This window comes from Metarhizium acridum, assembly GCF_019434415.1.
Source record: "Metarhizium acridum strain ARSEF 324 chromosome Unknown scaffold_568, whole genome shotgun sequence".
NCBI lineage: Eukaryota > Fungi > Ascomycota > Sordariomycetes > Hypocreales > Clavicipitaceae > Metarhizium > Metarhizium acridum.
The window spans coordinates 1,655,752-1,680,792 of NW_027094041.1; the positions used below are offsets into that span (position 1 = coordinate 1,655,752).

Here is a 25,041-nt window from a genome sequence, read left to right on the forward strand (position 1 = left end):
CAAGAACTTGCGCAAACGCCAGACAGACGCTCTACATTCACTCTGAACTCATCTCGAACTTGAAATCATGGCCCAATGCCTGGTTTTCCCAACAATTGGCCTTGACCAGGCATCCCAAACCGAAATATGTTCTTGCTTGAATATCTGCCCCTTTCTCCTCTGCCGCTTCGCATTTTTCTCTTCTCCCCTTGAAGATAACTTTGCGACATTCACAGACCGAAGCTATAATGAATGTCCAGAACCTGGTAATCTCGCACAATTCTATCCTTTGACTTCGCTTGCGTCATCTTCGTCATTATATCCTAATACGACATGATGTGGAACGAAGAAAGCTCCATGTTCGACGAGGTGATGGGGATTGATCAGCTACTCAACAGCCTCTACATGGACCAACCGACAGAGACCCTGCCACGCCGAAACCTACCAGGCGAAGAAGAACTCAGCCTGGGCGCACTTCTCCTACAAGTTTTACTTGCTGCTGTTATTCGCTTTTCGTGGCTGCTTTGGAGACTCTCCATGTCGATATGGATACTGCTTTACTACCCCTATATTCGGTGCCTTTTGAACATTCGCATTCCCTTCTTCGTTGGTCTGACTGCTTGGCTTGTGCTCCTTACGGACCACGATCCTCTCAGTTTCACGACTAGGGGCAGACCAGCTGGAGTCTGGTTTACCTCAGCCGATTTGTATCAACTGTGGTATTGGTTCGCTGCGCCAATCTTATGCCGAACTGTATATCATTTCCCAAGCCTTCTGAGAGACATACATGCCAAAGCTGCCCAGGATTTCAACGATGCAATTGAGGTCGACATCGGCCTATCGGAATATGTCATCGAGTGCTATAAGCCTACACCTCCGCAGTCAGTTTCTGATTATGCCTTCCGCCTCTTGTTGCGTGAAATACACCTAGACAGAGTCGATGCAAATATCGACAATCCAGAATATGATCGGAAGAGTCGTACTCTGTTGCCACGAGTGGAAAGTAATGCGCATCTGGGCTGGGATAAGTACTCCGAAGTCCTGGATAAAAGGAAACAAAGGCGGGCTGCGTGTCACAAAGGACCTGTGGTTCACCGTTTGCGACTTGGACCCGATGGCCAACTGGCGGCCGATACAGACGGAAAAAGAGAGACACCGAATATATTGATTGTGGAGTATTCCCATACAGATGAGCCGAATCCTGTGCATCTTCTTGAATGGACGCTTCAGAAGATGCGTAAGACGGGCACCAAGTTGAACGACCTACCAGTCCCTAGTACGGGCGGAAGAGTCTTGACGGACGACTTGGGAGAGCGATGCGGCCCGAACAACGAATGTATCAAGGCTTCAGGTATATCGTCGCCTAGTTTGACTGTTGAGACCTCAGTTGACAAGGGAGCAAAGTTTCTGTCGTCTACCGAGATTCCAGACGACCAGAAACAAGAGACAGCATATGTGCGTGCCTCTGAGGAATTAGAGCTTTCGCTTATTGATGTGGATGATGATGTGGAAAATGAGCTGACAGCTGATTGTTGTGGGAAGAAAGAACATGTAGACAGCCCTGAAGCATTACTTACTACGGATGAAGAGATGCGAAGTGGGCCGATCACGTTGAAAACCGAGCATACACAAACAGAAGATATTGTGGCTGCTCGTGGAACAGCTGCGGAAGAACACTGGCGTGTCTCTGAGATGGATCTCGACATGTTGGACGGCTTGCCAAACGATGTCCAGATCTTACCCTCGGCAGAAGCTCAGCTAACACCCAACCCTACAGAACAGCAACAGCCCATACTCGAGCAAAATTACTCCAAATCCAGATACGGTTCAGAAGAGACCTATAGATCTCCCGAAAATGGACCTGTATCCACTGGAGATCACCAAACGGATTCCGACGAGTTCTCATATGCCGCACAGAAACCAGTATCCCCTACCGCAGAAAACGATTTCGCACTCAGGTCTGCGCCCCTTGCGCTCGGGAATGAAAGAGATGTAGTTGAAATCATAAAGCCACAGGAAATGCGGATGGCCATACAGATGCAGCTGCCCTTTACGTCGGAACCTGAGCCAACCGCTGAAGATTTACCACTTACTGTTGACGATGGTTGCGACTCATTCGAAAACGAAGTGTCCAAAAAAATCGAAGATGATGCCAATTTCAAAATAAATGCTTCAGTACTAACTGAGATAATATCTCAGAGCAAGTCACGGTCTGATTCGAATGACAAAGAGAAAGATGAAGCTTTCTTCCCACTGTGGGAACAGATTACCCAGGAAGATGGGGACCAAGCCATGGCGGACTTCCTGGAGCCTGAATTTCAAGAAGAGAGCGATGAAATGAATATTGACTCTCAGGAAGATTGCGACATGTTTGATGAGCTACATCCGGATGTATTTCGGAGCGAGGAATGGTGTCCACATGAAAATACCATAGCCATGGATATAGATGATATGGAGGACCTAGCCATGGATACGGGTGATATGGAGGATGCAAACTCTCAGCAAGAAATCGAAATGGTTCATGTTTCTGGACCAGAAACTCTGGATATGCAAACACCCGGGGTAGCTGATCGATGGGTTCACGTCACATTAGCTGGAATATCGGATGAACAACCCGCTGCCTACACGATGTCGCAGCAGATGCAGACCCCAATTGACTCATGCCACTTGATGAAGGCCATGGAAATAGCCGATTCTGATCCACTGAAGAGCCAGGCGAAACTAGAAAGCGCTGAGGCAGCTGTTATGGGCAAGAATGACACAGTCAGTCGAGGTAGCCGTGTTGCCGATTTAAACGATGAAAAGAATATTTTTTCAGGGAATGGTGATGAGAAAGAAATCATGTCTGCTGTGAAAAATACCGAAATTCATGAAAGTCAGGGGCCAAGGAAGATATTTCATAGCCTTGACACCAGTATCTCATTGGTATCAGCCACTCGGCCGAATGAAGCGGGGTTTGAAAGAGTCGATGGGAAGACCAGCTTCGATTTCGAAGAAATTCAATGCCAAGAAGACGAAAAGCTGGAAAGAGAACTGGTGGCAGCATACAACGCAGAGTTTGGTACACAGAATGTCTTAGGCGCACTGGAAGAAAGCGAGAGCGAGGAAAATATATCCTCACATAACTGTAAAAGCCTCTCCAATGGTTCGGTAAGCAATGACGAGTTAGTCGAAGCAGGCCCCTCGACTAATAGCTCGGACCATCCAGACAATCAAGTTAGGTTTCATGGCGACGATGCAAGAGGAAAGAAGTGTTATAAGACACACAAGGATGGCGAGACAGAAACAGATGATCAGGAATTACCTTGTCCACAGAGAGGCAAGGTTAGCGACATTGCGGCAGAATCTCAGAGCCAAATACCTCCTATTGCTCCACGAACGAGCCGTCGTCTGGACCATGATGAACCTGACCAGGTGCCGCAGCCATTTTCTCAGGCATCGTCGGGTTCTTCACTTGTACGGAAAACAACTTCGGAACAGAAGGGCCGAGAAAATCCCGTTCAAGTCCCCAAAGAGTATGGGGATGAATCATCTTCCACAGAGAGTGATACGCCAAAAGAGCCAAAGAATAAGGCGTACAGAAAGCTAGTCGATCCAGAGGTCATGGGTCGTCCTGTGCTTCCCAGTGGGAGCGTCATTAACTCTACCACATTGCAGGCATCGACACATACATCGGAGCCGGACCAAGATGCGCCTGCTCACCTTAGAATAGATGGCCTTAATTCCCCAGCCGGCAATCTTATGCACGTTGGTTCGCCTTCCCAACTAATTGCTGACCCGAGTACTTCAACCATTCTAGGAGCCAAATCTTCAGGACCTTCCGAAACTGGGAGACTAGAGAAAGTGAAGAATACTTATATGAAGGCTAAACGCCGGCCGCCCAGGCTATTCCACGACAAGACAGGAAGGGCCCCTTCAACGCCGCATGGGACTCGGTCTATAGGTTCCATCGAGAGAGATGAACAGTTGAAATCGTCTGACGGAATGAAAAGTCTGAATCGACAGTACTCGACCAGTACACAAACAGCCGAGGGTATGGGAAAGACAGACCATCGTAGACCGATAAAAGTGATTCCAATAAAAGAAGTTATAGCTAAGTATGCAGCGGACAAACAGAGTGAGAACGCGACTGATACACGCGAGGACATTGAATAGGCCTCAGAGTTGCATTATGCATAAAGACGGCACTATCGGCACTCTATAACGATGCACCTGCTTTCATTACATCCATACGAGGCTTCTGCATCTTGTGTGTCGTCACCTATGCTTAACCTTGGTCCAGCCATTCGTCCCAGAGCGAGGAGTCGACTTTACGTCGGGAGACTTATCCGCAACATTTCGAGCATTTGCAGCACTGGGGTCAGTCCCAGGCAAGTCTTCGATTTTCCAGGCATCATCATCTAGAACTTCCCAGTCTGGAGCTGGCGCGTCCCCAATAAGCTTCTTCTTCAGTTTATCCGCCAGCTTCATCGGACTTGGCAGCTTGAAACTTCGAACCAAATCGGTACCCTCATAATTACCCAGAAAGTAAAATGTCCCACCATGGGAGAATCGACCAAGCCAATTTCCCTGGCTTTCTTCTTCTACTTCCTCACCATTTGGCCCCCAGCCCGGGACCTTTACATTAATAGGATTAAAATCATGCGCCTGGGCACTCATAAGGAAGCTGTATAGATTACGTCCCATGTTGCAAATGTCGTCGAAGTTGCTCGAATCACCCACAGACACACCTTGGCAGTAGCATAGCCAAGCTATGTTGTACGCTAAGAGAGTGACGCCTTCGAGAAAAAAAGAATAAGTTGATGGATCCTCCTTTAGGAGCTGTGTTAACGACTTGTCGACAAACAGTGGCCTTGGTCTCGGAACCCGTTGGGAGTCCGTTTCTCGAGGGTGAGATTGTAAAGATGTCCCCGAGAAACTGGGGAATGAGACGTGAGCATGCTGATATGAGTTGTTAAGATTAAAAATGGTCGGCCGAGGGTAATCTCGATGTGGAAGCGTTATTTCAGCCGGCAGCCTCATAGAAAGATAGTGGCACACAAGCATCAAAATATGAGCTACATGAGCAAGAGAGGTGGATATAACCTCTGGAGCGTAGGCTGCAAAATGTCAGTCAAGTCCTTCCTCTTGGTCGGGCAAGGCTTCAGGGCTCCATCAGAAGACATGATAAATTGCACATACTATCCATAGAAGTCAAATCAATAATAGGCACTCTGCCAAGCTGGTATTCGTATCGACCAGACCCCGACTTCTTCGTTCTCTTGAGTCCGTATAGTCTGATGGCTTGAGTACAAAGAAACGCCCGAGTGTTGGCAGTGGCTTCAGCTCTCTGAGCCCATCGAAACCTGGCCACTTGGGTCGATTTATCCAACTCTTGTTGCTGCATTACTCGACGTTCGGCCAAGCCGTTTGAAACGGATGCCAAGTCGGACCTTCTGCGAGCCAACGCGGCCTTTCGCGTTCGAATTTCTTCTCTGGCTGCCTGTATCTCTTCCTTTAATTTGTTGGCTGAAGCGAGGATGTGATCTGTCCGATCTTCCTCTAGGCGCTGCATTGCCGTAGACTGCTCGATGTCGCTGTGGCTGTTCTTGCTCGAGTTGGCATAGAATTCATTGACCTGCCCTTGGAGACTTTCGTTCTCCAAAAGGGCTTGCAGACCATTTACGCGAAGCTCATACAAGCTGTTGCGAGCATCGACTGCGCAGAGAAATGGTAGCTTTTGGGCATCATGACCCCGATGACAGATATGGCACTCCATACTGAAGTAGTAGTCTTCGTCTCCCGCCACCTGCTGTGAGAGAGGCTGTCACGTACTAGATAATGGCTGCATTTGGAAAGGGCTGACGAAGTGCTGAATGAACAAAAGGTGGAGAGTTTGCCAACTTGCGCGCGCGCGATGCTCATGAGCTGCTAAACGGACGACTGGAATCTTCACTTGAAGCGGTTCACGGGATGAGAAGCGAAGGACAAAAGCATAGTGTGCCGGTCAAGTACCGGATGACGCCACAAGACAGGCACGACCTAGTGTCCTGCTGTGGTGGTGCAGCGGGGAGTTTGGTCGCTCTTTCCAGAGCATTGACAAGATGTTTTGCTAGCGAGAGTGATTACTACCAGCCAATCACAGCCGTGCTGTAGTCTTTGAGGCACACCACTAATGCACTGCGCAAGCCTCGAACCTTACCATCAAATGACGGCACGCGACGCGGTCAAAAGATCGCTTTGATTGTGTCGGACCTTGCCTGCTCACGGCTTTAGCACGTCCATCTTTCTTTGCAGTGGATTCGCTTGGTTCATCCAAGGCCAACCGCTTTGCATCATCGTCGCTCTTGAATTGTGCCTAGAATTTTCCGAGTGTCGCCCTTCACCATCGCCATGTCACCACCACCACCTTCACCACCAGGGTCTCCAGCCGATGAGTCAGGCGAATCATCTCCTTTTGAAGACGGAGATGAGCAGGCTGGTGGCGACGATACAGTAACTATATCAGACATGGGACCGCAGGCCCAGCCTCCGGCTCAACCTCAGGATAGCCCACCAGAGGCGCGGGAAAGTCATCACTACAGCAGCACGTCTTCTCCAAGTCCACCTCCGGCGGACGTGCCCCCTTTTGACTGGGATTATTTTGAGTCACGATATGAAAAGGCATTACAAGAAGCCGAAGAGGAAGAAAATGAGATTCTCAAAGAAGCTGAAGCTCTTGCCAAGGTAGGTGCTCAATGATTGATAATTCCACCATGCAATGGTTTGTTGATACTGGGTCGCAGTACTTTCGAGTATGGGCATCTGCGGCTTCAGCGCACGATGATGACCGTGCTGTGAAGAGGCTACGTACCAGACAGCGATTTGTGAACTTGGTCGAAGAAAAAATGGCCCAGAAACAAAAGCACTGTGAGTCTTCACATGCCAATACGCTTCTAAACCAACTAACCTTGGAGTCAAGATGAGGAAGTAGTCCGCGCATTTGAGAGTGCCCTCGCCCTGCTCAAGTCCACCTGAGTGCTTTCAAAAGTAGTAGTTTGGCACACCTTGTTCTTGCCCCACTTGACCGTCTGGTCATATGGACGCCACGGTCGGTGACCCTTTTTTTTTTGGAAGCGTCCCGTTTGAACCTTGATCCATTGCTACTGCACCTTGTTTTCTCGCGACACCACAGGACTCATCGAATTTTCCAGGCAGCTATCGCTACATATCTTTGAAATCCTTCCCTTGGACTACGGAGAATGTAAATAGCAGATGCCGTACCGAGAGTCAAGGCTAGGCATCGTTGCCATTTCTCCCGCCCGTTGCGGTCGGCTTGTATATTCATAGCGGCATCCATTTTGCACATGAGAATGGCGGAAGCAGGAACCAGCAATTGGCAAGACCTGGTCGGGAGCTTGCGACTTTCGCATGTGAGTACACACTGAGCTGGTGGGCGTGCTGGAGTCGCTGACGATTGTAGAATGAATTGTTCGAGTTCCATGAGAGCCACTTTTCTGCTGATGCCGTAGCCAATTTTGGCTCTGTTTTTTTAAATGCCACAGAAAAGCAAGAGACATACGAATCTCATACAGGGGAGGATTGGAACGGCGAGGTTGACGATGGCCTTGGCTACTACGAAGACGGAGTGAAGCGCACTCTCACGGATGAACAGATTGAGATATTCCGACATTCAGAGTTGAGACACCTTGAACGTCAACAGGAACACGCCAAATCATCAAAGTCAATTGGCAGCATGACAGGACGAAGTCAACTGACTTCAATGGAACGCAACAACGCGGTTAACCTTGCAACACGCAGCAGCAAGAAAAAGAAGAAGAAGGCAAGGAGTGAAAAGCAAGACGATCCTAAACCCGACTTGAGAAAACGCACATGGGACGTTGTGGATTCTGGACTGGATTCTTTGGACTACGATTAAGGCAACGGCCCTACCTACAATAAACGAGTGTCTAATGCCAAGGTACGCGAATGACCATTTTTTTAATTTTTTTTTTTGTGCCTAATACAATATGATGAAAATCATTGTATCGTCATCCTTAGGCAGATCTAGATTGCAGGCAGATGATTTACTTGGACGCTTGTTCAAATGAAGATGGCTGTACAAATCAAGACATGACGAGCAATTTAATCTTCTCTCTGAGGGCTAGTATCCTTCAACTGCGTTACTACACAAACTTAATGGAATCTACCTTAAGACTAATGGTTATTAGAAACTACTAGGTGAAGGCGGGTTCGAACAACAATCGCTGTCGATAAATCTATAATTGGAACGGCGTGTCGATGCCCTCATTAAGGGTCTGCAGATAGAGGATTATAGGCTTCATCTTTATAGGAGCAGCAAGTCCATAGCATACTCCGCTGTATAATCAGGGATGTATGAATCATGAAGAGATGATAAATGATAATGACAACTTTCTACGTTCTGAGCCATGTGAATAAGTTGGTGTTTTTGTAGTAGACCACGCGACCGAGACCAAATCGATTGTTTGCGGCGGCTGTCGCTTGGTGCAAGAGCAGGCGCACTGGCCAATCAAGCGATGAATGGCAGTGGAAAGTGGGCCCACGGCTGCTGGAACCCGCTGGGGACCATCCCACCTTGGTTGGTTTTGCCCTCCACCACGAACCACGAACCACCACCCATCTCGCGGCCGTCGAAACGGGAACGCAGGCCAAACCACCGGACCACGTCGACATCGAGGTCTTGCGCTGGGCATCTATTTCACACAACCCTCGCCGCCTCATCCTCGTACATCGCCAGCGTCGCAACTCGTGCGACACGTCGCGCACAGGCACCATGGCGCGTGTCTACGCAGATGTCAACCAGAATATGCCCCGCAGCTACTGGGACTACGACAGTGTTAACATCAGTGGGTCGACATGCTCTTCGTTGTTTTACAAAGCCCTTCTTTCAAACGCTGACATGCGAGAGATACAGGCTGGGGAGTCCTAGAGAACTACGAGGTCGTGAGAAAGATTGGTGCGTCCTCCTTTCCTTTTGATGTCTCGCGTTACACTGTTGTCTTGTTAATCTCGTTTCCACCCATCTGAACAGGCCGCGGCAAATATTCCGAAGTCTTCGAGGGCATTAACGTTGTCAACTATCAGAAATGCGTCGTCAAAGTGCTCAAGCCCGTCAAGAAGAAGAAGATCAAGCGCGAGATCAAGATTTTGCAGAACTTGGCTGGTGGCCCCAACGTCGTGGCTCTGTTGGACGTCGTTAGAGACTCGCAGGTTAGATCTTTTCGCTTTATTCCTTCCCTCCTTTGATGCAGCACTTTGTGTCACAGAAAGCGAATTGTGGAAACTTGCTGACAGGATGGGATTTGCTTCCCCTCGGTATGTGTAGAGCAAGACACCGTCTCTGATTTTCGAGTACGTCAACAACATCGATTTCCGCAGCCTGTATCCCAAGTTCAATGACCTCGATGTGCGGTTCTACATTCACGAATTGTTGAAGGCGTTGGACTTTTGTCACAGCAAGGGAATCATGCACAGAGACGTAAAGCCTCATAACGTTATGATCGATCATGAAAACAGAAAAGTACGTTCTGATGGATTGTCCGTTCGGCTGAATCGAAGGGAACATAGCCATGCGGATGGAATATTGGAGGCGGATTATTTGCTAACGCTCCTTTTTTTCTTGTTTTTGCCTCTAGTTGCGTCTTATTGATTGGGGTTTGGCCGAGTTCTATCATCCCGGGACCGAGTATAATGTGCGTGTCGCATCACGTTATTTCAAGGGCCCTGAACTCTTGGTCGACTTCCAGGAGTATGACTATAGCCTTGATATGTGGAGTCTGGGGGCCATGTTCGCCTCCATGATCTTCCGCAAAGAGCCCTTCTTCCACGGGAATAGTAACTCTGACCAGCTGGTTAAAATTGCCAAGGTTCTCGGAACCGATGAGCTTTTCGACTACCTTGACAAGTACGAGATTGAGTTAGATTCACAGTACGATGACATCCTCGGCCGGTTCCAAAAGAAACCTTGGCACAGCTTCGTGACGTCCGAGAACCAGCGTTTTGTCTCTAACGAAGCCATCGACTTCCTCGATAAGCTGTTGCGATATGACCACCAAGTAAGTTACTCTCTGTCCGCACAACCTGCAAAGAAACACGCCATGGGCGATTCATTCTAACCATGGTTGGCGCAGGAACGGCTCACCGCAAAGGAGGCTCAAGCCCACCCTTACTTTGATCCAGTCCGGGATCCCGAAATCTTCAAGCAGAATTTGGCTAACCCGGGTTCTAATGGCACATACAAATCTTGACTCCTCAACCTAAGTCGGCAGTCATAGCTACCACCACAAAAAAGACCTACCTTGGGTCTCAGCTTCTGAAATTTCATGTTCCCGCGACATCTTGTCTAGCTGAGGCATTTTAACTCGATCTCGTTATCTTCCCCCTCTTCCTCTGTCTGTCATCCAACCCAGGACGTCAATATATACACACTTGACGACATTCGGCTTTTCCAGCTCTGGTGTTTAAAGTCTAAAAATACAACATGACCCAGACGTCTCACTCCCTAAGGAACCGGATATGAGTACCTATAGCCAGCTATTTATACACAACATGCAGCGAGAACAAGAAGCAGAGACATTACATCAAGGAAGAAATCTACACCAAAGCGGCAGGGCAGGCGGAGGAGTCACGGGTTTCGATTTCACCTTGCACCGGCGGTCGAAAGGCGTTACTGGGGAAAAATCAAGAAAAAATGCCAAAAATTGAAATAACGCAGCGGTGGGGAAGAAATATGGTTTTTCTCTTTTTGATTTCCCCCTTCTATTTATTATTTTGCCTTCGTTCTATTTTGGACGTTTTGGCCAGCCCTGGCTTATTTTTTGCGTTTGGTTTCTCGATAGCAGTAGCACATCATAATAATATGGCATTGGAAATGACATCACCAGTCCGGTATTATTCTAGTTGTGATAATATTGACTGACTAATTGGGTACTGCCTCAAAATAATAACTTGAATTTATATTGCCCATTCCCAGTACACCATTCCTATGCATTTGCGCCCCTTTAAGACCCAACGCTAGAGACAAGTAAAACAAAAATCCCTGTTACAGGTATACCCATCAACGCCACACTCCTTGCCACGACCAGAAGTTGATCCAGACTTTGAGCGCGACCCATCTACGTTACGTCGTTTCTTCTTCTTACCGTTCTCCTTTTCTTTTCCCTTATCCTTATCTTTAGGAAGTTTCTCCCCCTGAGGCTGCTGGTCTTTCTGAGACTTCTCCCTCAAAGAATTCTGTTGTGTTTGTCTGGCCTCTGCGGTCGATTTCAATTTTTTGTCTTGCGAGACGTTCGTCGGGAGAATTGAGTTCGACTTGGTCGAAGACGATGATTTGGACTTAACCGAATTACCCAGCTCGTCAACCTCGTCGTCTATGTCTTGATTGTTGCCTTCACCTGAAACTAACGACAAAAGTGAACGTCTTGAATTCGGCTTTTTCATAGCTGTTGAGGCCTTGCCCTGAGACAATAATATTTTGCACTCTGCTGAATTCGACACACTAGACTTTGACATGGTTGGCTCCGACACAGGCGATCGGCCTATCCTGGATATTTTTGAAGGATTGCCCAAAGGAACATCCGGTAATTTCGTCCTTGACTTGGTAGTTATAGATGATCGACCGCTTTCCAGCTCGACCAGCTTTAGCATTGGCTTCTGTGCTTGTTTCGGAGGCGGGGCCCTTTGCCGCGGTTGCAATATGGCTTTCTTGAGCTCTCCCATCGTTCGCCTTTCTATCGTGTGTTGCCTCTTCAAAGGGCTTTGAGTCTTTGGAGGGCTTCGAGTAGGTGACTTTACAAATATGGGAGACTCCAGAAAAATAGGAGTGCATCTCTCTGCAGATCTGGGTACCTTAGGAGAGCGCCTCTCAGAAAATTTTGCTGGAGTTTGATTTGTAATTTCAACCGCCTTAGGTGGCTCTGGCGTCCGAGGCGTAGTGATTTTCTTTGGTGATGGATTTGCGTGTGCTAGAGTCTGAACTTGGCCATCTTCGTATCTTTCCGTTCGTTGTGGTGGCTGGAGAACAGGTTGTTCAGACTTTTCGGACTTATTGTCCAGCCGCTGGCAAGAGTCCACTATTTTGGGTACAACTTCAACGGATGTAGCTGCCGAATCAAGAGGCTCCTCATTACTCGCTAATGACTCTTGTTCTTTGGCAACCAGTTTTATTGACGTGTCGACTGTTCCTGTGAGAGGTATCTCTGCCGGGTATTCTGTTGCCGCTGCACAGGCTTGGCCACTGTTCTCATGGGAGCCATCGAAATCGGAACCACCTTGTATGACAATAGAAGGGGGTTGATCAATAGCCTTTTCCGGTTTCGAAATGGGCTCTTTCTCTGGTGCGTCTCGTACTGTAATTCGAGGATTGAAAGGCTCTGGCGACGATGGGAGATCAAAGTTGTCTAGCTCGTGTCGTACAGGGGTGCTAGCCTTGGCAGACTCGAGAGAGGTTGGAGTGTGACTATCGACATTATGTTCTGGCGCTGGAGATGGGGTGCACCGGTCTTTTCCTTTCCACGGTGATGACTTCCTGATGCTGGGTGGCGGACTCGGTGGTGAAGGGGTTGGCTGGGCACCCCCTGTCACGCTCCGGGGCGGCGACTGCATTACAACGAATCCTCCGTCATCGTCTTCCATCGGTGAATCCGAATCTTCTATCAACAAAGCCGGATCTATACAAGCTGGATCAAATGTGTCTGGCTCCATCGAAGTCCGAGCAGGCTCAGTCGTGCCTGACTCTGCTGTAGAAAGACCCGTAGATGCTTCCCCAGTTAAAGCAGGGTCGATTAAAGCTGGATCAATCATATCGGAGCCAAATGGGGGCGGCTCAAGTGATGCATTGCCAAACATATCGAATTCAGCCGGGGGACGCTCCCCTAATGCTGGATCAAGCACGTTCCGGTCAATTGAAGGTAAGTTGACAAATTCTTGATCAGTCACTACCCTTTCATCTTGGATAGGGACGCCATGCTCGATGTGAGAGCTGTGCTGTGCTGTTGACGTAACTTCAATGTCACTAAATTCTGATAATTCCGTGATACGTACCGGTTCGTCGTCAGCTTCCGGGGATGTAGAGGAGCCAGGTTCAGGCTGCCCAGCCTTCTTTGACGATGACTGAGAAGTTTTCTTGATAGAGGACGAGGGCCCAGCTTGAAACTGGCTGCTGAAAAGTGAACCCCCTTGAAGACAGGCGATGTCTTGTGCCAGCTGCCGGGCAACACCATACCATGCGTCCTCGGATATCATCATACGGCCTGACTGTCCACTTAGAAGAGCAGTCATGCTATTTTGCAGACCGGGTAGTTGTTGGTGCGATGGCAACCCTTCATAAATTTTCTTAGAGGCACTTCTTTTCCGGTTCATTACATAGCCAGGGTACACAGAGTCAAACTTGACAGGGTATTTTCTCGGTCGTCCTCGTTTTTTCTTTACCGGTTGAGATGGTGACTGTGATTGAGCTGAGCGGTATGGTACCATAGGTTGTTGCCAGAGCTGTTGCATCGGCTGCTGGGCGATTTGTTGCTGAAATTGGAAGATAGGATGCTGAATATATGACTGCTGCAAAGAATGCCATGGCTGGTAAGCCGTTTGCTGAGGAAACTGAAACAGAGGTTGCTGGAACAGGGGGTTAAATGGATATTGAAACCCTTGCTGCTGAAATCCAGGCTGAAAGGTGTGAGGAAAAGGCCCCTGGCTGGCCGGTTGTTGAGATTGCTTCTCAGTGGGACTCTTCGGAGTCTGCTGAGGCATGGTCCCGGGAAGAGGGTATTTTCTAGGCCGACCTCTCTTTCTTTTCACACCTGGAACCGTTTCCGTTCGAATTTGTTGTGTTTTTGGCTGCATATTTGGCTGTATCGTTGGCTGTACCGTCTGCTGCATAATTGGCTGTGTCGTTGGCTGTATCGTTGGTGCAGTTGTCATTGTGGGCACAAATGACATATTCGACATTGTTGGCACAGTAAGAGGTCTTGTCAAGCCAGGTAGTTCTGGTAAGGGGGCTTTGGGTTTCCTTTGATAGGTTCGAGGAGGCCGATAGCCAGGAGGATATTTCCTAGGTCTTCCTCGCCCCCGTTTAACTACTGTCCCGTCAGCATTAACATCAGAGGCCGGGACAGCACTCGCGTTTGAAAGTGCCCTGGCGGATTTCGTGGGATCAGTGGTACTACTCGATCCCAATAGTGACGAATACAAGGGTGATTCATCATCTGAGAGCACACAGGCGGAGTTGAAATCTCGATGTTTGGGCTCATGAGGCTGTGGTGGTTTTGATTTGGCACTGGATTGTGTGGGTTGATTGCCTAGAGAAGCATACGAATCCTGGGAATCAGGTATAATTCTCAGTGTTGGTTCTGACGCAGTATTCGGCTTCGGCTGTGGCACATCGTCGGTCGTATCTCCTGTGTCCGAAGACATGGGTACTTCTTCTGCTGAGAATACGGCGTCATCAATTGTATCACTTTCCTCCATGGTCTCGACCCAAGATAGGTTCCCCAAAGGCATCATTTGCTTCCTGTTTGAAGAGTTATGGTAGTGTTGTTCAGGCACATCTCCCGGTCGTTTATGTGATCCTCCAGGTACTACTTCCCCATTTCCAACCCATGGGAGGGAGAGAGCCTTAGGCTTTTTAGCTTTCGGTCTCATCCTTGACGGGCCTAATCGTGCTCTCACGGAGGGACGCTGGTCAGGTTCGTTGTCGTTAAAGCGGTAATCAGGAGCCCAAATCGAACTGGAACCATCCTGTTTGGGAAATTCATATCGTTCCTGCGCTTGAGGTAACATGTCCCACGGCCCCAGAGCAAGGGGTGATGCTCCGAACTCGCCCAAAGCTGAGGCATACCGCAAACCTCCGCCGCCATAAAGTCCCGACATCAGGCCTGAGCCCCCATTATTTTTTGGGTTGTATCCAGGTATTGCGTCGACAGAATCCGGGCTGAATGACTGCTGCAACCTTTGGAGCTGCATATTGCCTGGTGTGGGTTCGGCATCGTCAGCATCGCTCGTCCAACATTGGCTCGCGTCGTCGTCCTCCAAGGAGTCACAAGCTCCTTGTTTACGGGAGTAATATTGGCCGCTCTCGTCGTCTGGAAGATCCTCTAGTAAAATTCCATCATCATCATTATCATAATCCTCCTCCTCCTCCTCCTCCTCCTCCTCGTGGTGGTGGTGGTGGTGGTCGTCGTCGTCAGTGTCTCCGTTGTGGCTTCTAGGAACATCTCCCACATCGACCTCATTGCGCATGTTTTCAATGTGCCCGTTATTGACAACGATTTCTCCGGTGGACAGGTCAATCTCATCGCCAATCCCCTCGAAGTCGCGACCATATTTTCCAAAAATATGGACCATGGTAGCTCGAAATCGATTGTCGGCATAAGCTTTTTCAATAGCAAGCTGGTAGCCGTCATCCTGCTCAACGGAGCCTTCCCGTTGCTCTGGAGCCGCCTCTCCATTATCCTTGTCATCGTCTTCATCATACTCCTCCCATTCCTCATCATCTCCATCCGCGTCGTCATCCCATAACTGAGGATGCTCGCCCAGTCGCCGCCGCTTGACCGGGGGTTCCATCATGGCACGCTGTAGTGATTGTGCAACCCATGTGGTGTGTGGTCAGAGTGCCAATGTCCAGAATTGGAGCACAGAAGAATGATCAAACCTCCCGCTATGAGAGTGCAGATTGGCGATGTCAGCGTTGAGTGAAGAGGGTCTGGCCTCTTAGCCAAGAAATCAATCTTGCGTCGAATCCAGTCTTGGTTCAACGCGTCGTGGAGTCGGATGGCGCGCGTTAAGTGGCAAGCGAGAGCTCCAGAGCAACAGCTAGGCAGGTACTCCGTACTTTGTACCTTCCCTTCCATGTCAGCCACGGATAGACCTCCCCAGTCGACCCAGTGACGCCACCAACATCGCCTACCAGAACACCTCCAAGGCTACACCTGTGGGGCGCCGATCCCAGCCCACTGTATTATTTGTTGAGGCACCATGCACCTGACGTCGATATTCATCTCAAGATTTGCTACCATACAGCATCTTCTGGTCTTCGGCGTTCGTCCCATCGTTTCAGCGCGTTATTTTGAAAGACCAGTGTTAAATCACAGTACTTACATAGCATCTCTTTCGAGTCCTCACCGTCACAAGCTCGTCGCGGTCTTGTAGCCTCTCGCCTTCCACCGTCATGTTCTGCCAAAAGTGTCGGCAGCCACTAAAGCTGGACGGGTCCCTCGAGGGCCTCAATCCAGCCGCTTACGATCTGCTTATATGTAAGGTTAGCCTGTCCTTCACTCAGCAGAGTGCTGACCGTCTATTGCCCTCCAGCAGCAACAGCGCAACAATCTGCGAAGCGCCAAGCAGATCATCCTCCTTCTCTATTGCAATCCCAAGAACAAACCAGAAGGTCTCTTTACGATCGGGTGTCGCAAAATTCGGGCCAGCCGACCTTCAAAAGATATCATGGCGGCCACCCACGGGACTCAACTATGTCATTTATCTACTTGACCGAGTCTCAAGTTGGCCATCCACAACCGCCCGTCAAGGAGTTACCGGCAGCTGCCCCGGCGCCGGCCAGAAGGCCAAGCTCCACGCAAGAGTCGATTTCCACCAGCCAACAGTCCTCACGAGGTGACGATATGGATAGAATCAATAGACTGTTTGAAATTCTTTCCGCAAGATCCGATATCGACCACCCCGTTTGCGTCGAATGTACAGATTTGTTAATTGATGGATTGCAAAGCAAGCTGGAGGCTTCATCTAAGGAGCGTGATGCATATGTACGGCACCTCAGGCAAGTAAAGACTGAACGCCCCAGTGCGGATGAGATAAAGGCTCGTCAGGAGCGGCTCCAAAAGGCCGAAAAGGATAGAGCCGCTGCCATGGATGAGTTACGACGGCTGGAAAAGGAAAAGGATGCTCTCGACGAAGAGATATTAGCCCTTGAAGAAGAATCCCGCCAGCTAGATAAAGAGGAGGAGATCTTTTGGAGGGGACGGAACGCCTTCGCTGCGAAGATGTCTGACTTCCATTCAGAGCGAGACAGCATTAACGCCAAATACAGCCACGACTCCCAGCTCCTTGAAAAGCTTCAGCGGTCAAATGTTTATAACGACACGTTTTGCATCAGCCATGATGGAAGTTTTGCTACCATAAACGGGCTAAGACTTGGAAGGCTGTCCAATAAGCCCGTGGACTGGCCGGAGATCAACGCAGCCTGGGGTCACGCCCTGCTGCTACTCGTTACCGTAGCTGAGAAGCTTGACTACAAATTCCACGGATACGATCCGCAACCGATGGGAAGCACGTCCAAGATCATTCGATACGACGTTCCTAGCCCATCTTCGAGTCGCCTTGGCTCTCGACCTATGCAAGCACCTCCAAAGAAGCACGTCTTAGAGCTATACAGCTCCGGAGACATGCCATTAGGTCTTACATTCATGCACCGCAAATTTGATAATGCCATGGTTGCATTTCTCGAGTTGGTGAGGCAGTTGGGCGCACACGTACAACGGCAGACTCAGCAGTCACTAAATGCCCTGTCCCTCCCGTACAAAATTGAGGGTGATAAGATTGGAGAAGTGAGCATCAAGCTGGGAATCGCGCAAGACGATGGTTGGACAAAGGCTTGCAAGCTTACTCTCACATGTTGCAAGTTTCTCCTCGCACACGCCAGCAATGTTGCGTCAACAGCCAGAAGCACAGCCTCATGAGCAAGACTTGACATGCCTGTCGTATGCGCAGACTAACAAATAAGGAACTTGGCTCCCTGTACGGCGGTATCGTCCGCCCAGGTATCCTTGCATCGAGCTCCACGATGTTTGACTATGGCTGGTCATTGAAGGAAACAGGTCTAAAAGTAATCAGGCGACCGTGATTTAGAGTCGTTGATAGGCAGCCGTCCGTTCAGGGACAGATCAATTAGCGTTGATGATGGTGCGGAACTACAGCATGAGAATGGGCGCTTTTGCTAACAACCTACCAACTCTCGCAACCAGTGGCTACACAACAGTTCCTACACATCAATAGAATTCAAAGGGCCTCAGGTTACATCCACTCCTCACTCAGCATCTTTCACATTCGGAGTCAACACATTGTATTATCGTCAGACACTTTGACAGCCAGCGAGGAAAGCCCACGACAGAGTTTCGAGTTTCGGTTGGTGTAGGTCGTGGACGTGGTTCCACAATCGAGTAACTCCAGTTGTTACAGATATTGACTATTATGAGTCAGCCCTATTCCTGCAAACCGTGACGAAACGAAACAACGACGGCACTATACGCAGGCCAAAATAATCTGATGGAGGATGACGCGCTTCGGCCAGGAGACGATGTTTACCAAACATATTATGAGAAAGGTTACATGACCTGGTTTGCACTCCGAGACCAAGTATCTCAAGATGCCAAACCCTCTTTAGCCCGCCTAGACGTTTATCGCTTCCCCGCTCAGCATCCCTATTTCCCACTCAGATTAGAGCCCGACGATTCTGGATGACTAAAGGCTGTCACTAGCTACCTGCCTGCGACCGCCGCTGCGAGCTACCCCCTTTGAGAATATCTCTCAAATCAGTCTGTCTATTGCCAAGCCAACCACTGTATTGGTTACCTGCCATTCAAATAGCGTGTTCCCGAACCGGATGGGAGAAGAGGGCACCCCCTTCATCCGCGCCATCTGCTGTCCTCGCCCATGGATAGTCACCTTGAAGTCAGTGCCCATCATCAGTCTCTCCGGGTCCTCCAGGCTTGCTATTCCTCCACCTGGTGCAAGATTACCTCCTGATTTTGAGACTGCGGTGCGGTACATTGAGTATAATTTTGTTCTTTACTAGGCAGATGAACCGATGAACTGTCTCAAGGGTCATAATCCAAGCACTCACTGCCTCCAATCCGTCCCAATTCACCTCCAGCACATACAGCCTTGAGGGACGCAAATCTTGATGTCCGACCCCATGCATTTTTGTCATGGTGATGAGCCGGCTAGATTTAAAGAAAATGAGATGAGAGGTGTGTCGGGGGAGTGGAGAGAACAACTGCTTTTATATCATCGACACGGAGAAAGGCACTGTGAATTACATATCATCCGAAATTCCATCCCACTCGTCCGCCTGTCGGAAGCATACATGACGATGGTGAAAAATGATGGCAGCCTTCACGGCAGTATGAGTAAGACTTTCACCGCCATGAGGTAACTTTGATCATTAATTAACGTAACACTAATTCAACGAGATCTTATCTGCCACACATTCTTTTCAATCTCTAGCGATCTTCGTTTCAGCATAAAAATTGCAATGAGCAGAAAAGATCACTTCTACATGGCTTCAACGGTACGTGAAGCCCAAAGAAATACAATATGGATGCTGCTTCGTCAATATCCCAGACTTGCTGGCGTCATATGTCATACCAATGGCTCAGCTGCTCGGCTGGCTCGGCTGCATTGCTTCCAGGAGACACTCTGTGATACTCATGTGTAGCCCGATGCATGCGACGATTACGAAGACGGTGCTGCAAGTTGGAGATCTGACCACTCTACTGACTGGATGCCTTCGTGCAACCCGATGTAGCTGCTGGACCAACCAACAGACCAGTGTCGCCTCATAATTGTAGTCCATTGAACAGATGTTAATCAAATCTGGCCGCCGCACGGCACATCTTAAATGGTTGTACCGGATGGACCAAGCACGAGACTGCCGGAGCGCAGCGGTGCCGCGCTATGCCTCTGCCATGAATCAAAGCTTTTGACGCATCGCGACGCGTTTATATTATGTTTAGTATGTCACAGTTCTCTTGCTTAGGTATGACGAGGCACACGGGTGTTTAATTCATTGGACCCTACCTAATGCAGTGCTTGCACGGTATGGGGATAGGTTGTCTTATCAACACATATATATATTTACAGCCAGCCAAGTATCATATTCCGTCGAGTCCTGGTCGTCAGCCACGCTTCATGCGGGCGGAGGTGACATGCCTCGCCTGCCGGCAGGATTGTTAGACTTGGGGTCGTACTTAATGACCAAGACCAACTCGATCAGCAAATCTCTATCCCAATACTCCCAATGGGGGCGGGAGCAGGGACGAAACACATACATGTACGTGTTCAAGTCGATTGGGTCAGACATGACCAGAAAACGCCTCATCAGTGATCACCAGTGATCACCACCCCCTCAAGTCGTAAAGCCCGCCCTGCCACCCTGTGGTATTAGAGTTGCAATGGAATTAACCGCAACACTGTCTTGCCATGCATCGCTCTACCATCCATAACTTGAATTCGTTTATTTCTGTGCGTTATCTTGCGTGGGTATATATTCAAGCGCTTCCTTCTTTCCCCTCGCCGTCATATATTTTCATCATCTAAATCCATCACCATTTCTCCCAACGCAAGGGAGAGTTTCACTCGTCCCGTGGTTTTGCTCCATGATATTATTTCCTCATCTAGCGTTTCCAAAATGCCCGCAGTCAGGGTTGATGTTCAAGATGTCGAATCTGTCTCCAGCGCCGACTCGGACGGGGTTGGCAGGATAGACATCGAAGAAGCCTTTCATACTAAAAATAGACGGCAAGGTCCCTGACGTTGTCTACTCACTCCATTTACTAGACATGCGAAACCAAGTCATAGGCCATAAGAGCATATATTCCTTTCATACCGTCCAGAAGGGCTCCACTGATGTAATAATATAGACCTCCAAAGCGACAAGGCCTTTGACAAACAGGCTGGACAGTCGGACAGTCGGATTGCTTTCAAGATCAGGGCTTGTCAGGCGAACAATCGGTCGTTAAGGTCGTCAAAAAAATCTCTACTGAAAGACCAGAAGCCCCGGCCATCTCTCAACCTGGTACGCACAACGTACGTCCGTCGATCTCGCCGCCGCCACCGCCATTGCCTCCAAGCGTACACAACGGGGTCAACTACGGTAGCCACGAAGCCAATGATTTCTACGGAAATCGTTCACACATCATCATACACTCAAAGTACCTCACAGACGCCCTAAAGGCTGTGGTAGCACACTATCCGGGCTTTCATCTCCAAACCTCGCCAGTAACCATTAACGCACCGTATTATGCATTGTACCATCATTGGCGGGAGCTTGCTGCTTACAGCAGTAACCAGCCATCGAAACACGACGAGGTATACAAGGCGACTACATCTCACCACATTGATGTGCTGCTGCAGTTTCTAGATGCCACTTTTGGGGCCGACTTCCGTGAGAAAGAAGCCCGGCACAAACTTGACAATCCAGTCACTACGCATGAGTGGTGTTGGACCTTGTTCAAGCCCGGCCAGGTCGTCTATGCCAAAATGCACGGGACGTGGTCCGCCTACATTGTCAGCGGCAACAAAGGCCCGAGGGTGACGGACGGACGATACGACGTATATGCATGGTTTGTCCGAGCGCGTGGCAACACCCTTGCCAGGGTATTTACCAAGTTCTCGGAAGAGACGTGGGAGGGTGAAGTCCCAATCACTAGCCTCGCAGTGGTCCCTGAAGAATATTGGACGGACGACCTGCAAGGCCAGGATGGAAAGAAGCCAAGAGTGCCCTTGCGCAAGAAGCTCATCGAAGAAGGGAAATTGCTTTGGGAGCTTCTCAAAGAGCCCACCTCCAAGCAATACGACGGTGAGCTTGTCGGCGAAGGCATACAAATCAAGGATACTCAGAAGGGACTCGTATCAGGACGTGTCATTTGCGACTCGTCTGGGTTTGAAGAATACTGCCCAGACAAGAAGCAGCAACCGCAATGCCAATCAAGACCAACACGTCCAAGATCACCACCTCCAAAGGACCAATGGGACTTGAATCGACTTCCACAGGCTCGCCCTCGTTGTGCCTGCCGTCATTGCATGTCCAACCGAGGAAATTACCCTGAAAAAGTCATATTCCATGAGTTCAAACCGCTCACCCCTGACATCCACGAAACGCCCACAACCGCCCTCTTCTATCTCGTGTGCAGCGGACTCGTACCCGGCCTCATAATGGCCTCCCGCCGCTGGGGCACCTTCCAAATCTCCAATCTCTGGACGTCAAACAGGACAAAGAAGCATTCAAGTACCTCGTCCTAGACGACAAGATGAAGCGCACCGTCAAAGCCCTGATCAGCCGCTTCGCCACCTGTCGACAACAAGCTCTCCCCTTGGTGAAACGACTTTATCAAGAACAAAGGCAAAGGCCGCATCTTCCTCCTCCACGGCCAGCCAGGCGTCGGCAAAACCTCAACGGCAGAATGCATCGCCGGGCTCGCCAACCGGCCCCTCATGGCCCTCACATCCGGCGACCTCCTCAGCTCCCTCGACGACGTGGAGGGGAGCCTGGCCTACTTCCTCGCGCTGGGCCAGCGCTACGGTGCGCTCGTCCTCCTCGACGAGGCCGACGTCTACCTTGAGCACCGGACCGCCAGCGACGTTGCCCGCAACGGCCTGGTGTCCGTCTTCCTCCGCGCACTCGAATACACCGCGGCGTGCTGTTCCTCACCACCAACCGGGTACAGTCGTTCGACGCCGCGTTCCTCAGCCGGATTCATGTCGCGCTGCACTATAAGAACCTCAGCAACGAGAACCGGGAGCGCATCTGGGCACATAGCTTCGAGAGACTTGCGCGCGATTCAGACGGCAAGATCCATGTTTCTGCAGCGGCGAGAGACTAGGTCTTTCATCATGCGGACGTTCAGGTGCTAAGGTTGAACGGGTGGGAGATTCGGAACGCGATGCAGACGGCGTTGGCATTGGCGGAGAGCGAGACTGAGGATGAAGGGGATGAAGTCAGCACTATACGGGCGAGCCACTTGGAGGCTGTTGTAGATGAGCTCGAGCTTTAAAAGGTATGTTGCGGGCTTGAAGAGGCGAGGTGGCCGTGAGGGGGTTGCGGATTGATGAGAGGGCGAGTTGCGATGAGGTTTATACACATGATGCGGCTTATCTAACGACTGATGATGTAATGAATCTGTTGGCTCTTATCGCATACATGGTTTGATATGTTAGGGGGGGTAGAATGCTAGCCTGAAAGCACGGTATTGAATGCCATAGATAACAAAGTGACTCATGCTTGCGTACTCAGCAGTAGATGATATAAATTGAACAACCACATTTGCATCAAGGTACATGGTAACAAGGCTAGCTGTATTCATTATGACGTGTTGTATTTACCTTGATACATGAACGCTTGCCCGCGCTCAACAGTAGACTATATGAGAACAAACGTCCCTAAAACAACCTGCGAAACCGTATCATACCCAAATGCCCATATATACGTGCCCTTGGACACAGAAATGAAAAGATGTAACAATGCATGGTATTTTCCATTCAACTCCCTGGCCCTTTACGAGTAAAAATGGCTTCGCTGCATCCCATCAGCAGTAGCATACTCCTTCTTGCCCTCCTGCAGGCTCTCAGACGCAGTCGTAATCGAGTTTGCTCTGCTAGAGTCACTAGACGCGGCCTTGATCGCCTTGACTTCTTGGCCGGGACGCTTCAGCACCTCGAGATAAGTGGAGGGTAGGTAGCCCTGGCGGCCATCGCGAGAACGGCATTGCCACCATTCGCTAGGGTTGCCTGCGGGATCGTGTTTTGCGAGGACGGCAACGAGATCGCCTTTTCGTGCTTCGAGTTCCATGGACGTGTTGTTGCCCTGGGGGAGGTAGTCGTACATGAGGCGACAGAATTCGAGCTTGGACGGGTCAACAGGTTGTTGTGCTTCGAGAGCCTGTTGCTGTAGGCGGCGCTCCTCCTCTTCTTGAGAGGCGGCCAGGGTGCGGATCATCTTGGACATAAGATAGGGGATACCGAATGCTGCGGCGAGAAAGAAGAACAAAGGCTTACGAGAAGCCTTGGCGGGACCGGAGGTGCCATCAGGGCCAGCGCGGCCTTCGAAGCGGGCAAAGGCGGCGGGTGTGAGAGCGGTTGCGTCTGCTGGGGGTGGCCGACCCGTGATTTTGGCGATGAGCGTGCGGATCCAGCGTATGAGGGTGAAGATGCCAAGAATGGAGCCTAGAGTGTCGCGAAGGTTGCCGAACTGCTCGGCGACTGATACCATGGCTGTGGTCGAGTCAGTGACGTGGTATCAAAGATGAGGGTGAGAGACGGTTGAGGTGAGCGTACCAAAGAAGCTTGAGTGAGTAGCCATGTATGTGCTCTCAAGCATTTGGGCGAATCCGCCAAAGGCGGTTACGATACCCTCCAACATCTGGAAGGTAGCTGCGGTTCCATTGCTAAACCGATTGGTTAAGCTGTTGGGGTCGTTGGGGCCCATGCCGCCGCCATACATTCCCCCGTACATGCCACCGCCGTAGCCTCCATATCCGCCATACATGCCGCCGCCATATCCACCCATGCCGCCAAACCGCGAGTACGGACTTGAGTACGGTGATGAATACGTACTGCCATAGGCACTGTATGGTGAGGCGCCCATGCCCATGGCGCCTGCGCGGCTGTAGGCTGAGGCATTCTGATTCACGGCGGAGGTGAGGGAAGAAGGGCGATCGGGAACGGGAGGAGCGGCAGAAGAAGCGGTAGCAGTGCTCGCAGCAACGGCTGGTGATGCGGCTGTGGTAGAGGGGATAGGAGCTTTTGGCGAAGATATGGTTAGCATGTGAATGTCAGAAAGCAGCGGGCGTCAAAGACGACAAAGACGTACTGGAGGTAGCCGCAGAAGCGCCAGGTCTCTCCCAAGGCTTGGGGGGCGAAGCCATCGTCGCAGATTATGTGATTAAGGAGAGTAGAAAGGAAAAGGCAGGTGTATCCCGAGTTGAGCTGGGAAACACAAAGGGCCGAGTGTGTCGCAGGCTACGTCAAGGCCTTTCTTTGCCTCTGGCGAGCTCCGAGGCGACTTCGGAGCGAACCGAAGACAAACTCAACGCGCTCCCAATATGCAAGAGATGGCAGAATTGACAAGACGGAGGCAAAACTGGCCAGACTTGTGAGCGGAAGGAGGAAAATCTACTCGCAAACGGAAGGATGGACGCGATGCTTCGGCGAGGCCAAGGATGGGGGTGAGGGGAGACAAAGGGTGGATTTCAATGATGGTATAAGGAAATCTGGGGTGAAAAGGCTTGACGCTGGGTTTGACTTGTGAAGATGTGGGGACAAGACTTGGACTTGGAC

The 25,041-nt window shown here is 50.1% G+C and overlaps 10 protein-coding genes across 10 annotated transcripts; 7 read left to right on the top strand and 3 right to left on the bottom strand.

Annotated features, from left to right (window-relative positions):
• Positions 1-312: 312 nt before the first annotated feature.
• J3458_019890 (uncharacterized protein) lies at positions 313-3,817 on the top strand (the record flags this gene model as incomplete). The annotated part of the gene is made up of 2 exons (XM_066121747.1): positions 313-3,726; positions 3,779-3,817. 2 exons carry the CDS (start codon positions 313-315, stop codon positions 3,815-3,817), a joined length of 3,453 nt encoding a protein of 1,150 aa, XP_065973364.1.
• On the bottom strand, positions 3,273-6,012 carry J3458_019891 (uncharacterized protein). The gene is made up of 2 exons (XM_066121748.1): positions 5,161-6,012; positions 3,273-5,078 (listed from the first exon to the last, which is right to left on the bottom strand). The coding sequence occupies exons 1-2, from the start codon at positions 5,735-5,737 to the stop codon at positions 4,237-4,239; spliced, it is 1,419 nt and encodes a 472-aa protein (XP_065973365.1). The 5' UTR covers positions 5,738-6,012; the 3' UTR covers positions 3,273-4,236.
• Positions 6,013-6,351: 339 nt separating this feature from the next.
• On the top strand, positions 6,352-6,975 carry J3458_019892 (uncharacterized protein; the record flags this gene model as incomplete). Its single annotated transcript, XM_066121749.1, has 3 exons — positions 6,352-6,684; positions 6,744-6,867; positions 6,920-6,975. 3 exons carry the CDS (start codon positions 6,352-6,354, stop codon positions 6,973-6,975), a joined length of 513 nt encoding a protein of 170 aa, XP_065973366.1.
• Positions 6,976-7,304: 329 nt separating this feature from the next.
• Positions 7,305-7,876, top strand: J3458_019893 (uncharacterized protein; the record flags this gene model as incomplete). Its single annotated transcript, XM_066121750.1, has 2 exons — positions 7,305-7,370; positions 7,421-7,876. 2 exons carry the CDS (start codon positions 7,305-7,307, stop codon positions 7,874-7,876), a joined length of 522 nt encoding a protein of 173 aa, XP_065973367.1.
• Positions 7,877-8,596: 720 nt separating this feature from the next.
• Positions 8,597-11,570, top strand: CKA1_3 (Casein kinase II subunit alpha). Its single transcript, XM_007815434.2, has 6 exons — positions 8,597-8,825; positions 8,894-8,935; positions 9,011-9,189; positions 9,305-9,499; positions 9,615-10,034; positions 10,110-11,570. The coding sequence occupies exons 1-6, from the start codon at positions 8,753-8,755 to the stop codon at positions 10,224-10,226; spliced, it is 1,026 nt and encodes a 341-aa protein (XP_007813625.2). The 5' UTR covers positions 8,597-8,752; the 3' UTR covers positions 10,227-11,570.
• J3458_019895 (uncharacterized protein) lies at positions 10,863-15,671 on the bottom strand. The gene has a single exon (XM_066121751.1). It carries the CDS (start codon positions 15,538-15,540, stop codon positions 10,993-10,995), a length of 4,548 nt encoding a protein of 1,515 aa, XP_065973368.1. The 5' UTR covers positions 15,541-15,671; the 3' UTR covers positions 10,863-10,992.
• Positions 15,672-15,954: 283 nt separating this feature from the next.
• VPS30_2 (Vacuolar protein-sorting-associated protein 30) lies at positions 15,955-19,397 on the top strand. Its single transcript, XM_066121752.1, has 2 exons — positions 15,955-16,226; positions 16,285-19,397. Exons 1-2 carry the CDS (start codon positions 16,142-16,144, stop codon positions 17,664-17,666), a joined length of 1,467 nt encoding a protein of 488 aa, XP_065973369.1. The 5' UTR covers positions 15,955-16,141; the 3' UTR covers positions 17,667-19,397.
• A 1,849-nt stretch (positions 19,398-21,246) lies between these two features.
• Positions 21,247-22,008, top strand: J3458_019897 (uncharacterized protein; the record flags this gene model as incomplete). Its single annotated transcript, XM_007815437.2, has 1 exon — positions 21,247-22,008. One exon carries the CDS (start codon positions 21,247-21,249, stop codon positions 22,006-22,008), a length of 762 nt encoding a protein of 253 aa, XP_007813628.2.
• A 192-nt stretch (positions 22,009-22,200) lies between these two features.
• J3458_019898 (uncharacterized protein) lies at positions 22,201-22,589 on the top strand (the record flags this gene model as incomplete). The annotated part of the gene is made up of 2 exons (XM_066121753.1): positions 22,201-22,365; positions 22,434-22,589. 2 exons carry the CDS (start codon positions 22,201-22,203, stop codon positions 22,587-22,589), a joined length of 321 nt encoding a protein of 106 aa, XP_065973370.1.
• Positions 22,590-23,260: 671 nt separating this feature from the next.
• PEX13_2 (Peroxisomal membrane protein PAS20) lies at positions 23,261-24,629 on the bottom strand (the record flags this gene model as incomplete). The annotated part of the gene is made up of 3 exons (XM_066121754.1): positions 23,261-23,976; positions 24,040-24,504; positions 24,575-24,629. The coding sequence occupies 3 exons, from the start codon at positions 24,627-24,629 to the stop codon at positions 23,261-23,263; spliced, it is 1,236 nt and encodes a 411-aa protein (XP_065973371.1).
• Between the last annotated feature and the right edge of the window lie 412 nt (positions 24,630-25,041).

Coding starts and splice junctions, on each gene's coding strand:
- VPS30_2 (XM_066121752.1), top strand. CDS start 16,142: ATGTTCTGCCAAAAGTGTCGGCAGCCACTAAAGCTGGACGGGTCCCTC. Junction 16,227..16,284: donor CGCTTACGATCTGCTTATAT/GTAAGGTTAGCC, acceptor GCCCTCCAGCAG/CAACAGCGCAACAATCTGCG.
- CKA1_3 (XM_007815434.2), top strand. CDS start 8,753: ATGGCGCGTGTCTACGCAGATGTCAACCAGAATATGCCCCGCAGCTAC. Junction 8,936..9,010: donor CGAGGTCGTGAGAAAGATTG/GTGCGTCCTCCT, acceptor CCATCTGAACAG/GCCGCGGCAAATATTCCGAA. Junction 10,035..10,109: donor TGTTGCGATATGACCACCAA/GTAAGTTACTCT, acceptor TGGTTGGCGCAG/GAACGGCTCACCGCAAAGGA.
- J3458_019895 (XM_066121751.1), bottom strand. CDS start 15,540: ATGATGGAACCCCCGGTCAAGCGGCGGCGACTGGGCGAGCATCCTCAG.
- J3458_019891 (XM_066121748.1), bottom strand. CDS start 5,737: ATGGAGTGCCATATCTGTCATCGGGGTCATGATGCCCAAAAGCTACCA. Junction 5,079..5,160: donor TGATTTGACTTCTATGGATA/GTATGTGCAATT, acceptor GACATTTTGCAG/CCTACGCTCCAGAGGTTATA.